Source organism: Podarcis tiliguerta (genome assembly GCF_965153285.1).
Source record: "Podarcis tiliguerta genome assembly, chromosome: 4".
Taxonomy (NCBI): domain Eukaryota; kingdom Metazoa; phylum Chordata; class Lepidosauria; order Squamata; family Lacertidae; genus Podarcis; species Podarcis tiliguerta.
Genome location: NC_139537.1, coordinates 11501235 through 11515084, shown reverse-complemented (window position 1 = coordinate 11515084; position 13850 = coordinate 11501235). Strand labels below are relative to the sequence as shown.

The following is a 13850-nucleotide window of genomic DNA, read 5'->3' as shown; positions in this document are numbered from 1 at the left end:
AGGGCGGGGTTTAGAGCGAGCTGGGACCTCCCGCCCCTCCTCCTACTCCTCCCCTCACCGCCCAACGGATTTGGTTTTGGTTTCCCTCGCGGCAATGGGCGGAGCCAGGAGCCGCCTCGCGCCCTACTCCCTCCGTTCCCCCGGCCCCGCCCTCACGATGCTCAGCTATAAAAAGGGCGGTGCGCGGCTACGGCTAAGGTAGTCTTATCATGAGGCTTCCGGCGATACTTGGGTTGTTGTTGGAGGCTGTGTGCCTGGTTTCAGGGGGCGTCGTCGTTCCCGGACCTCCTTCTCTCCACACGGCGTCCCGCCCCGACCCCGGTCTCCTGTATGACTCCCGCACTTACCGCACCTGCTATGTGACCCAGAAGGTAAGGCGGGGAAGAGCGGGTTCGCCTCAGCGGAGGGGAAAAAGCTGATAGGCATATATCTAAAAGTAGTCATTGGCAAAGGTGTTCTCGCTTCAGGTGGGGCAAGTGTCCCTGTCCCCCCCAGTGCAACAAAGCCACGTTTCAATTTGGAAAGTGACAGGAAATAAGGACAAAAGTTTACATTATTTGTTGTTGTTGTTGTTGTTGTTGTTTAGTTGTTTAGTCGTGTCCGACTCTTCGTGACCCCATGGACCAGAGCACGCCAGGCACTCCTGCCTTCCACTGCCTCCCACAATTTGGTCAAACTCATGCTGGTAGCTTCGAGAACACTGTCCCACCATCTCATCCTCTGTCGTCCCCTTCTCCTTGTGCCCTCCATCTTTCCCAACATCAGGGTCTTTTCCAGGGAGTTTTCTCTTCTCATGAGGTGGCCAAAGTATTGGAGCCTCAGCTTCATGATCTGTCCCTCCAGTGAGCACTCAGGGCTGATTTCCTTAAGAATGGGTCGGTTTGATCTTCTTGCAGTCCATGGGACTCTCAAGAGTCTCCTCCAGCACCATAATTCAAAAGCATCAATTCTTCAGCGATCAGCCTTCTTGATGGTCTAGCTCTCACTTTCATACATCATGACACAACCTTGATGGCAGAAAGTAAGGAGGAATTAAAGAACCTTTTAATGAGGGTGAAAGAGGAGAGCGCAAAATATGGTCTGAAGCTCAACATCAAAAAAACAAAGATCATGGCCACTGGTCCCATCACCTCCTGGCAAATAGAAGGGGAAGAAATGGAGGCAGTGAGAGATTTTACTTTCTTGGGCTCCATGATCACTGCAGATGGTGACAGCAGTCACAAAATTAAAAGACGCCTGCTCCTTGGGAGAAAGGCGATGGCAAACCTAGACAGCATCTTAAAAAGCAGAGACATCACCTTGCCATCAAAGGTTAGTATAGTTAAAGTTTACATGCATATATTTAAAAGTAATAATAATACTAGCCATAATTTTCTTATTAATAGTCATTCATTAATAATAATTAGTAACTTATTGATAGTTTGCTATTGGTAATAAATGAACTGATATTAAATCAATGACAATAGTTTCTGAATAATTTGTTAATAAGTTTCCCATTAACAATAAATTAATGTTAAATTAAATATTAAACTATTAAATTTATTATTGGTAATTTATTAATAGGAATTTACAATATAACTGCAGTTCAGGTGGGTCAATGGTCCCTTCCTCCCTAGTGCAACAAAGCCATGTTTAAAAGTAAGTTTGGAAAGTGACAAGCATTGAAAAGTTTGGGGCAAATGAGTGAGCCATGGGAAAACATAAAAATCAGGATGGAGATGTGTTGAATGCTCAGTAGTGTCTAATTGCCCCATAAACGAATTGGAATATAAGCTCAGCAAAGATGGAAGACTCGGTGAAAATGGGATATAATCTAAGCTCTGCGACAACGTTTGTGCAAGGAGGTCAGGATGAGTGTGACTGGAGGGGCCCAGTGTCAAGTCAAGTATTCTTACATACTTAAAAAGTACTGGTACAGTGGTACCTCGGGTTACATATGCTTCAGGTTACAGACGCTTCAGGGTACAGACTCCGCTAACCCAGAAATAGTACCTCGGGTTAAGAACTTTGCTTCAGGATGAGAACAGAAATCGCGCAGCCGCGGCAGTGGGAGGCTCCATTAGCTAAAGTGGTGCTTCAGGTTAAGAACAGTTTCAGGTTAAGAACAGACCTCAGGAACGAATTAAGTACTTAACCCGAGGTACCACTGTACTTGCATTTTTAAGAAGACTCCCAGAGTGACTCTCAAGGATCAGTAATAAGACTGCTCGTGTCTTCAAGTTCACAGTCCTAAAAAAAGAGATACAGTACGTAAGAGGAAAAAGATTTGGAGGGAGGAGGAAAAATGCATACATACTCTTGACACTAGTGTTTCGTTTGGAAGGTGCTTAATAAATTTCATTTCTGGCAGGGAGGGGTTGAAGCAAGCTTCTTGCAACTGCTCATCTTTGGGTGGCCAATGGAGCCACGTCGACTTCACCCTTGTGCATAATGTTCTTCCAGGAAAGCGGGTGGTGTAATCTCCCAGTGGTGCTTGGTCCCTGTCTGAATGACAGAATGTACTTTCTCACAACTGTCACCCCAGGCTGCTGCTTTCTTACATTAAACTTAGATGAACTCATGGTTATTCTGTTTTTCAGCAGTGATTAGACAAGTGCTCTCCAGAAACCCACAACTAGGACATGAAAGCAAAAGCCAGCAACTGGGTTTCAGCTAACTATGGTGTTTCTATTTGGCTAGGAGGTGTCTTCAGTTAGCCCAGCCAATTTTCCATGACACAACTGCCACCCTCTGCTAATGGAGCCTTATGCCCTTCTGCTCTTGTGCAAACTCTGGTTTCTCCCTTCTACTTAGTCAGTTGTCTTTGTAAGTACATAAGAGGGATCACACCACAGGCTTTCCTGGTCCGGCATTCTGTTTTCACTGTGTCCAGTTTGATGCACATGGCATATCGTAAGCACAATAGCGCACTCGTTGATTTTCCCAGCAACTGGTGTTTAGAGACAGAACCATTGTGCCTTATTAAACTTTTTGGCTATGAGTTCATCTAATTTTAACCTATCCTGTCATTATTAGTTTGCAGATTTCTTGGGCTTTTCCTATTAACTAACATCCTCTGGTTGTTGCTCTTATATACACTTGCAACCCAATTGAACATGTTGCATGCTTGCTTAGAAGAAAGTCCCAGAGAATTGTGCTGTAAACTGTTAGTTGATCCATAGGAGGGGGAGATTAAAAACTCAGTGCCAAAAACACTAAAATTTCATGAGTTTCATTAATAGTAGCCTTGTAAAGATTGATGAGATTATAATGTATGTGAAGTACTGGTACTTTTGAACATAAAACCTGGCTATTGGCTGTGACTGTTAAGTGAACTTTGGGTGCCAGGTGAAAGCTTTTTTTTTCCTGCCAGGTCGTTGGTATTTAATTATCTGTGGCCCTCGGTGGGATGTGCCTTTTTAGAAATGTGTTTTTAGCTTGTACTCTTTTAGTTCCGTGGTGGTTTTAATACACATGCTATTTTTTGTAAGTCACATTCAGATGCATTTTGTAAAACAAAACTAATAAGTTCATGGAAAAAATGAAGTTGGGGGGAATGACAGGTGGCTTAAGCTGCTCATTTGTCATAATTTGCCTGTAGAGTGGGATGAGAAGCTGCCCTAGAAAGATTGAGTTCCCTGTGCATCATTTCAGCATTTTTTTGGTGGGGGGATAACTTTTTTTCTCTTCCCCATGTGTCTGGTCTCGGGCAGGTGGGTGTGGCTTGGGGAAATGTTCTCATGAGCTGAATGAGGAGGGCTGGTGGGCCACATTTGGCCCCTTCCCCTGGGCTAAAACTCAATAATTTATGTCGGGAGGTCATGCAGAATCTGATTCATGTTTATCTTCATGGAAATCACATGCCACCGGAAAATGAGGATGTGATTTGGAGAAGTCATGGGAACAGCACATAACTTGAAACTTGGTATTTAAATGCATACTGCTTGCCTTGAGACAATCAGTGTAGTGACCTCTCCCATGATTGACAATTAAGGTATGTCTCTTGTCAGTATGGAAATCTGTTCATTTAACTAGTCTGAGGTGCTGAGATTCGAGTGAGCAAACTGATCAGAGGGTCAGGACAAAGTTTGAATTACGACTTGTACTTTTGTCTTAGAATGAAGCCGCACAAAGCCCCAAGCTATTGTAGCTGTGCCACAGGGGAGGTAATTGCGTGGCAGAATACCAGATGATCACCTGACTGAAGAGAGTTAATGTGTAAATTACATATAAATGTGCCGAGGCTGAGAGCCAGTGTGGCATAATGCTTAGTGTTGGACTTTGACCTGGGAGACATGGTGACCTTGGGCTAGTCACCATCTCTCAGCCTAACCTACCTCACAGGGTGGTTGTGAATATGAAATGGAGAGGAGGAGAACCATGTACACCACTTTGAGCTCCTTGGAAGAAAAGGTGGTATAGAAATGTAGCAAATAAATAAGGCTGCACATGTAGACTTGGAACAGACACACTCAGATGATGTATGCATATATTGGGAACCTTTGATTGCTGTGAGAAGAGTTGTATTATGAGTCAGTGTGGTGTAGTGGTTAAGTGCAATAGTAATCTGGGGAACCGGGTTCGCGTCTCCGCTTCTCCACATGCAGCTGCTGGGTGTCCTTGGGCCAGTCACACTTCTTTGAAGTCTCTCAGCCCCACTCACCTCACAGAGTGTTTGTTGTGGGGGAGGAAGGGAAAGGAGAATGTTAGCCGCTTTGAGACTCCTGAAAGGGAGTGAAAGGCGGGATATCAAATCCAAACTCTTCTTCTTCTTATAACCATATTGGCCTTGCAAATGAGCACTGAAGCTGTGTGTAGTTTCCCAACTCCCAAATCCAGTTGTGTGCAGTTCCTCTTCCTCATAGCTCCGAGAAGGGCTTGCATAGTAGCTGGAATTTATTATGGTGGCTGCCTGTTATGCACTAAGAGTATGTGACCAGCTCATCAGCAGTGGGTGGGATAGACCAGTTTGCTGTCTGGAGACAGTTGCTCCTTACTTCAAAAGTGCAGGAAGTTGTCATGGCTCTTCCATTAACAACATCTGAAGCAGACAGTGATCTTGGGTTGGTCTACCTTTCAGAGCTACTATTTATTAGTAGATTGGGACCTGCAAACATTTTTTCCTTTGGTTTTTAAGGTGTGTTCTGGGGTGGGGGGTGGATTTTGCATTTTAACAGTTCTTCAGATTATCCTTGCCTGACAACTTGTACTTAGCCAACATTTTCTCCCCTAGAGGTCCAGTAACATGCCCTCCTTTGTGTCTGGTTGCTTAGGAGAAAGCTTTACTATTTTAATAAGGCTAAAGGAAGTTACAGGTTTTAAGTAGAGGGGCAACTGTTTGGATCATGTGGAATTAGCCTTATAATAATTTTATTATTTGTACTCTGCCGATTTGACTGGGTGCCCCAGCTACTCTGGGCGGCTTCCAACAGATATAAAAAACATAATAAAACCCTAACCCTTCTTGTAATATAGCCCAACAAACTAAAAAAGCCTTTCAAGTAGAAACATGGATCTTTGTGTTTCTGTAGATATAGCAATGCCTTGTACCTGGGTGGCGCAGTAAAAATAACTCTAGGGTGGAAGGAAAGATGTTGCAAGCCAAATTGCTTATTGATTTAATAGGTGTCTTGGACTGCCTGCAGAAGGGAGGAGAGCACATGGCAGTTTCGCTTGCCATCAATTTGTTTTGACGGATGTGTAATTAGTGCTTTTCCTGGTTTCATACATGAAAGTAATTATGCACAGGTGCAAATGGAGTCTTCTGTTCTCCCAGGCAGTTAAAACAGACGGCGCAGATCACCTTCATCAGAATGCTGTAGACTCAACTGTGCAGTTCTTAAAAACTGCACCCATGAACCATGAAGAACCTTGAAATTTCATTGTGGATTTTTCAAAAGAAGAATAGTTATAGCAAGCATTGCCACATTAGTGTTGCCAGCTTTCCCTTGCAATGTTTTGCTGCAACTGTTTCTAAGGTAGTGCTCTTAATCCTTGAGTTCTTGGATGTTATTGGACTACAACTCCCAACATCCCCTGCTACCTTAGCCAAGCTTGAAGAACACTGTTCTAGGGCATGCATAAATGGCTAGGTCTGAATGGAGTATATCCTGGAGTATTACTTTTTAAAATTTCTGTATTGTATTTCACAACTCTCCTCTTACTTTTCAGTGCCATTGCCTCCATCATACACCAATTGAAAGAGGTGTCTGATTCTCTCTATCTTCTTCTTAAAATAAGTGATTGTCTCTTAGAGGTTGCTAGCCAGCATTGCTCACATGAGTCCTTTTTGGCAGATGTTTGCATAGTGAGGGACAAAAGAAACTGTGAGTGAAACAATAGGCCTGTGAACAATAGTCCTCGGAAATAGTGGAAGTAGTTGCTTGTGTTTTCTCAGTGAAACTTTATTTTTATGCACTTAATCTGTAGGTCAGACTGCAGACATGACTCTTTAAGGATGTCTGTAAATGAAGAGTTTCCTTTTCATAATTTCCAGCTTTTTCCTTCACTGCAGTGCTTAATGCAGTAACAAAGGCTTAGATATGTGCTTTCCCCCACTTCATCAACCCCCCCCCCCCCACATGCACACACAAAAAGCTTGGCATGGCAGGATCTCTTATACCCAGTGGAGGAAAACCTGTGGCTTTTCAGATGTAGGTAATCCTTGACCATTGGCCATGCTGACTGGGACTGATGGGAGTTGTAGTCTGAAACATCTGGAAGGTCACAGCTTCCCCACCATCTTTCTCTTTGGTAGACATGAGTTCTTGCTAGTTGTCAGCTGTACTATGATACTTGCACCCCACTTTTCTCCCTCTAAACCAGGCTTCCTCAACCTTGGCCCTCCAGATGTTTTTGGCCTACAACTCCCATGATCCCTAGCTAGCAGGACCAGTGGCCAGGGATGATGGGAATTGTAGTCTCAAAACATCTGGAGGGCCGAGGTTGAGGAAGCCTGCTCTAAACAATTGGTGGTTAGCATAAGATCGCCCCAACTTTATTCTTGCAGCTGAGGAAGTGACATACACAGGCCTACCCAATGAGCTGCATGGATGAACATGCGTTCAGTGTCCAATATCTTATTTTTATTAGAATGGTGTTACCTTTCCTTTTCCATTCCAAAGCACTTTGAAGGTTGTTACAGCATCAATAAAGCAATGCAGTAAACATCCAAAATTACACATGGCTACATAGCAAACCATTTAATTATTTAAGCTAAAGCCCCAGATAAATAAATTTGTCTATTGGTTGATGAAGCACTATCAAAGAAAGTTCAGTTGCATTAGGGCGTTCTCAAATCCAGGTGCCATAATGAAGAGTTCTCTCCTGCATACCCATCAGCTGCACTTCTGCCAGTGGTGAGATAGAGCAAACTACCCCTCTTTTCATTTCCCTCCATCTGAGTAGACAAGTAGAATCCTGCAGCTGAAGATAATGTGTTCCCTAGTTAAGAACCCATGAAGCTAGGGCATCAGCAGACAATTGCAGGATCATAAATTTTTTGATTATAACCAAATTTTCATTACTTCTAATGATCCTCAGCATCACTGGCATGCAAGATAATAATATATTTCTAGTGGGGAGTTGATTCCCACCCCCACCCCCCACAAAAACGTATTTTCCCTGGTATTCCCCTGTGGCTTGATCTGCTCAGCTGACTTGTGAATTTGTAACTGCCCTGTGAGTCCTCTTCAATTGTTTTTCTTTGAAGCATTTCATGGTGTTCCATTTTGGCTTGCCTAGATAGACCTGTGGAGAAAGGAGCTGTCTTCTTACCACTGGGTTTTACTACATAGCCTTCATAATCTTAGTATAAGCGCCTCACAGGGCAAAGAATGCAAGCCTTCATTTAAAACAACTGTAGCTTCAAGCAAGCTATACTGTGTAAGATTACAGGTCTTTGGCAATCACTCTACGTTGCTTTCTAGTTGAGGTTCAGTCAGGTATATAATCGCCTTTCCAAAAGCCACAAGGTCTAGAATCTGTTAACTTTTCGGGAGCCAAGCAAACCTTTGAAGGATCAAGATTGTGAAATAGTTGTACCTTGGTTCTCGAACGCTTTGGTATTTGGACGTTTTGGCCCCCGAACACCGCAAACCCGGCAGCTTCCAATTGGGTGCAGGAAGTTCCTGCAGCCAATCGGAAGTCATGCCTTAGTTTTTGAACTGTTTCGGAAGTCAAACGGACTCCCTGAATGGATTAAGTTCAACGAAGGTACGACTGTAAACTCTGTAGGGCAAAAGCATGTGTCTGGGCACTCAACACATAAGTGTGTCACTAATGTGACTGACAAGCTAGTGCTTTGAAAACACGTCCTTTAAGTGTATCTCTTAAAAGAGCAAAGGGTGACTGCAACTTCCTGCTGAATGTATGCTTGGAAGCAAGCCCATGCTGGTTATTGTATAACTTGTGGAATGGTCCCCCAATAGTGAAGAAGTCACAATATGGGCAAGTTAACTAGTGGTTTTTTATTTTTTTGGAAAAAAGGTTTATTGAAGTTTTCACAATACAATAAAAGAAACAAACTAATCTACAGGAAATATAGAAAATAAAGAAACGAAAGAAAGAAGGAACAGATAAAGAAACCACAAGATCTCCCTCTTCACTGTATCTTAACTTTCATCCTCTACAGAGGAGGGTGTGCCCTCCTAGCTCTACCTGGGGTCATTTTACTCCTATGCAGTGGTATTTTAGTAAGTAAAGGGTCAAAACAGCAAGTAGCATTTTAGGATAATTAACAGGGTAAGAGTAGCAATGGAGGGAGAGCTTTGCTGTTCTTTCCTCTACTGTAGTTCCGAGGGAAGCTCTCCTCTGAAGCTGGAATGGGGAGGAAATCCTGCCACACATTGGTGCCAATACAGGGATGCATATGTCTATTTCAGCCCTAATCATATCTACTTTGACCCTAATTCAACATGAGCTGAACTTACTGGAATTATTTCAGTCAGCTTTCATATCCATATATTGAATTGGGATTGTTTCTGTCTGGTTTATATAATACAGGATTATCTATCCTTATTATCCTATCCTTATTAAGCATCTGACATTCCAAGAGGAAGGCTGTCATATCACATTGACTAAGCAATACCTTCTTAACAATAGAGTATCATGGTTGCTTAAATGTTGTGGAGCCCTAAAACTCATTAGAATGGAAAGGTGTGACTAGTTGTTTTGTGTGGTATGATGGCTTTCCACCACACCCAAGGATGGAACTCCCGAAGACACCCATTTTCAGTTTGGTTGGAACTGCCCTATGAATCTGACTCTCGAAGAGCTGCCCTTGTAGAGATATCCTACTAGATAATAGCTTCTTTGGGTGGCAGAACTAAAAACAACATTAAAGGATAGTAAACTTTTTGAATGTACATTGTCAAATGTTGAAATCAAACTGCACAAAAGCAAAATTTAGCCGGTGTTTGAAACTCCCATTGTCCTAGGCACATTTTGCGACAGGGAATGTCATTAGCGTGAGCAGTTTCTGAGATCAGAAACATTAGTGAAATTCCCTGTTGCAAAATGCACCTAGAACAATGGGATTTTTGAACACTGGTTGTGTGTACCAGTCTGTCACAGGAAAGCGGTGTAGGAGTTCAGACACCTATTTTGAGGAGAGGAAGGCAAACATATGGTTTCTGAAGAAATTAATGATGTGAGGTCGCATCTTTTGACACTGCTGTGTAAAGAAGCTGTAACCTGAATAAAGTGAAAGCTTGTCTGTAGAACATGGTATGGAAGTGTACCTTGTGTTCCTCTGTGAGAACATCTGCTTGGACTTCTTGTTCAGAACAACAGCATGTATTTGCTAGCAAGCTCCTGGCCTATTGTTTATCTTTGAATGCACCTCTGTATTTTTCTATGAAAAATGATGATTGCATTAGGGTTGGCAGGAGGCTTCCACTTCGGATGAAATGAGTGCCTCTATAGACTCAGGCAGGCTTGATCATGTTTACGGCAACCTAATATAACTCTTTATATCTGGTCCTAGGTTATAATAGCCTTAATTTAAAGTCAAGATCTTGATGCCAGTGCTGCAATACTATGCAATAATTGACCTTGGAAGTATCAAGTGATGTGCTTCATGAAATACTGAATCATAAACAGTGGAACCTCGGTTGTTGGAACGCTTTGGAAGCCAAACAATTCGGAACCTGAACACCCACAACCCAGAAGTGAATGCTTCCATTTTTTAACATGCCTCGAAAGCCAAATGGCTTCCAAAGCACGTTTCTCCATTTTATTATTTTAAAATGTCAACCAGCAATTGTGCCTCGGTTGTCAAATGTTTTGGAAGTCAAACGGTCTTCCGGAATGGATTATGTTTGACAACCGAGGTTCCACTTTAGTAAAAAAAAATATATATATCAGGCAGGGGTAGGGATGGCTGCATTTGTAATTAAAATACAAGTGATCCCATCAAACGGAAACCAGTACCAAACTCTCATTGAAAAACATCCTTGGTTAATCAAAATTTTAGGATGGAAAGAGTTGGTATATTGTAAGAGTTGTTTAAAAATAGTCACGTATTGTGAACAAATCACTGGGGGATTTATTTGACAATAGGAGTCTTTATTATTGTCCTGTAGGGTCAAAGGACTTTGTAGAAGTTCCTATTGGACTTCCCTCTTCCCACTGCCATCTGGGTATCTTTATCAGTGGATTGTGTGCCAAGAACTCTGCATGACTTCATCAAAGCTTTGGAACTGATAAAGCAGCAAAATTATACCATAAAACTAGCAAAAGTAATTTTCCTGTCTTCTAATTCACTCTTTTCTCACACATCACCTTTTCTCACTAAAATTAAATTATGTAGGTAAGTGACATCAGTGGCAGACTCCTGTAAAAGAAAAAGAAAGGTGTTTTAGTTTTACTTAATTATTTTGGGGAAGTGACATATTCTCAAGCCTTATCAGGGCACAAAGAGTTTCATGAAGGTCACTCAGCTGCTAATGAGTCTTGCATCTTCTTCACCTGGCACATGATCTCAGTTCAGCTGAAGCCTTGCCAAGCCTTTTGTTCCTCATGTTCCACGAAGGGGTCAAGGTAGACATGGGATTTTCTGCCCTTAAAGCTTATAGCAGGCTTCCTCAACCTTGGCCCGCCAGATGTTTTGAGACTACAATTCCCATCATCCCTGACCACTTGTCCTGCTAGCTAGGGATCATGGGAGTTGTAGGCCAAAAACATCTGGAGGGATGAGGTTGAGGAAGCCTGGCTTATAGCATCCAAGCCTGCTTAAACCATGAGCCACAGTCTTATGATGACCAAAGTCTGCTTCAGTTCCACAGCTTCTGGCATGATCACTTTAGTCATGCACACAGATTCACACCCTGAAATGAGCTAATAACATACTCTGAGTGGCAGTAGCTGTCCAGGATTTGGGGCAGAAGTTTTCCCATCCCTTGCTACCTGATACTTTCAATTCCTGTGTTGAGTGTCTGGAGCACACACTTGCTGATGAAAATAAATCAAGCCATAAAATCTAATTACTCTGCTATCTATATAAAAGTGCTCACATTTTATGGTCAGTTTTAAGGTTATATATATTCTGGGAATAAGTTTCAAGCAAACATTAAGCTTGCAGTGTGTGGAATAAAGGGAAGTTATGATTGGGAAGATGCACAGGGAAACAAGAGTCAATTTGCATTTTGAATCCAATATAAACACCATGATGCAATATCTCCTTTAAAAAAAACATAGATTGAAGATTATCTTTGGAAAAGCAGAAGTAGAGCAAAATTTCCAAAGGTGAAGAGGCTTACCAAAGGTGAAAAGGGAGGAGGAAATATGAATGTCTTGGTTCTAGACAAGGATTTATTGAAAGATTGAATCACAGAATTGTAGAGTTGGAAGGGACCCTGAGGGTCATCTGGTCCTCAGGGGGCTGATCCTGTATGATTGAGGCAGAGGCTTGACAAATCATGTTTTACAAAATGGGAAGGATCCTGAAGAATTTATATTCCTCATCCCATTTTACCTATCCTTTGGACCAGATTCCCCCTCTTCCCCCAGTAGCTGTGACTTCACATGAGATGTATACAGACATAAATCTCAGTTCCCTTATAAATCTGAAATTGATGGGTTGGCAAACCAGGTTTTGTCCTAAAATATGACAAATATGGTTTAGGCCAGGGGTCTGCAACCTTTAAGACAAAAAGAGCCACTTGGACCGGTTTCCAAAGAAAAAAAAACCTAGGAGCCGCAAAACCATTGCGACATTTAAAACAAATATATCTCCGGAGCCGCGATCTGACAGCAGGCGGGAAGGTGACATCGGGACGGTGCGTGACTAACAGTACAGTGCCCGCCACAGTGGGGAGTGTTGGGGCACACAATGCGCCTCCTCCCCTTGCTAGTATCTGCCCCGGAGCCGCGGCAAAGGTGTAAAAGAGCCACATGTGGCTCTGGAGCCGCGAGTTGCAGACCCCTGGTTTAGGCCAAGATTGGAATAGATAATCCCTTTGGAGGATGGAGGGCACACAGTCTCAAAGCTTGTTTCCATCTTTCAAATTATGGATTGTAGGGAGCTGTTGCAATATCTTCATCCAGCCACACTAGGTGTCAGAGACACAGTTGAAATGGCATCTCTCAGACAGCTGAGAATATGTGGTGCCAGCATGAAGCATCTCCATGTATTGCAATAAAACATGGTGATTGAGTTTGCATCAGGGCTTGGCAACTTTTTTTATGGCCAGTGGGCACACTTGGCATTTTGGTAGATTGTTGTGGGTGCCAATCACGAAACAACTGCTGAGGGGCATGACATAATACATGCATACCTTGAATAAAACAATTAAATCTTTTGAAACACTGCAGTTTCATTCCCCACAACATTATTTTCACATGGTGCTTTGAAACATCTTGCTGACTCCTTTCTCTGTCAGCTTAACTATGAAGGTTGGTTCTGCCACGTGGTTATTCTGCATTCCTTAGTCACTGCAACAAGGGTGGATTGATTCCAAGTTTTCCCTCTACTGCACTGCCAGGGAGGGGTGGTAAGTTGTTCCTTGTGTTATTTAGGGGAGGTAGGGACTTTCCTGTCCGTAGGTGGTTCTTATATAGTAGAGAAGGGTGGTTGTATGTGTTTGTAGTTTATGTGGATACCTGAACACTGATCTTTTCCATTTCTTCAGTGAAAGGAAGCAAGCCTGGCCCATGTTCTTGAGCACCCTCTTCATTGCATGCCTGGGCTGGGGAGTTACCGCAGTTCTTTGAGTAAACCACTGTCCTCACCTGGGTGTGTGAGCTAAGATTAGGAGTGGTAGCTTGGAAAATCCTCTGCATGAGTTTCATGTTCCTCATGATGCTCAGTTGTTGTTTAGTCGTTTAGTTGTGTCCGACTCTTCGTGACCCCATGGACCAGAGCACGCCAGGCACTTCTGTCTTCCACTGCCTCCCGCAGCTTGGTCAAACTCATGCTGGTAGCTTCGAGAACACTGTCCAACCATGTTGTCCTCTGTCGTCCCCTTTTCCTTGTGCCCTCCATCTTTCCCAACATCAGGGTCTTTTCCAGGGAGTCTTCTCTTCTCATGAGGTGGCCAAAGTATTGGAGCCTCAGCTTCCCCTTCAGTACATCACTGATAAAGCAGAAGTTCTCCTGGGGTGAGGAGAATGCCTGTACAAAATAAGATTCTGAATAAAAACTACATGTGGAACAATCACCAGAATGGAATAAGTCTTCCCTTCAGTTAGTCATATTCTGTCTCTTCCATCCTTCCTTCTTGCCCCCCACTTCTGCTTTTTGAAACTTCCTGCTTTTACTTTAATGTGACTACAGTGACAAAGGTGTTGATATTTCTTCAGTATCTGGGCCAGGAACTAAAGATGCTTTGTGAAACTGCTTCCAGGCTGGCTTCCTTTTTTGTACGTGTTTT

General features: G+C 42.9%; 1 protein-coding gene across 1 annotated transcript in view; it reads left to right on the top strand.

Moving 5' to 3' along the window:
* The first annotated feature begins 77 nt into the window (after positions 1–77).
* PRCP (prolylcarboxypeptidase) overlaps positions 78–13850 on the top strand; it is a 28356-nt gene continuing 14583 nt past the window's right edge. The window contains exon 1 of the mRNA XM_083436592.1: positions 78–371. Coding sequence (XP_083292718.1) covers positions 210–371 — 162 coding nt within the window. The 5' untranslated portion in view covers positions 78–209. The remainder of the gene's footprint in view (positions 372–13850) is intronic.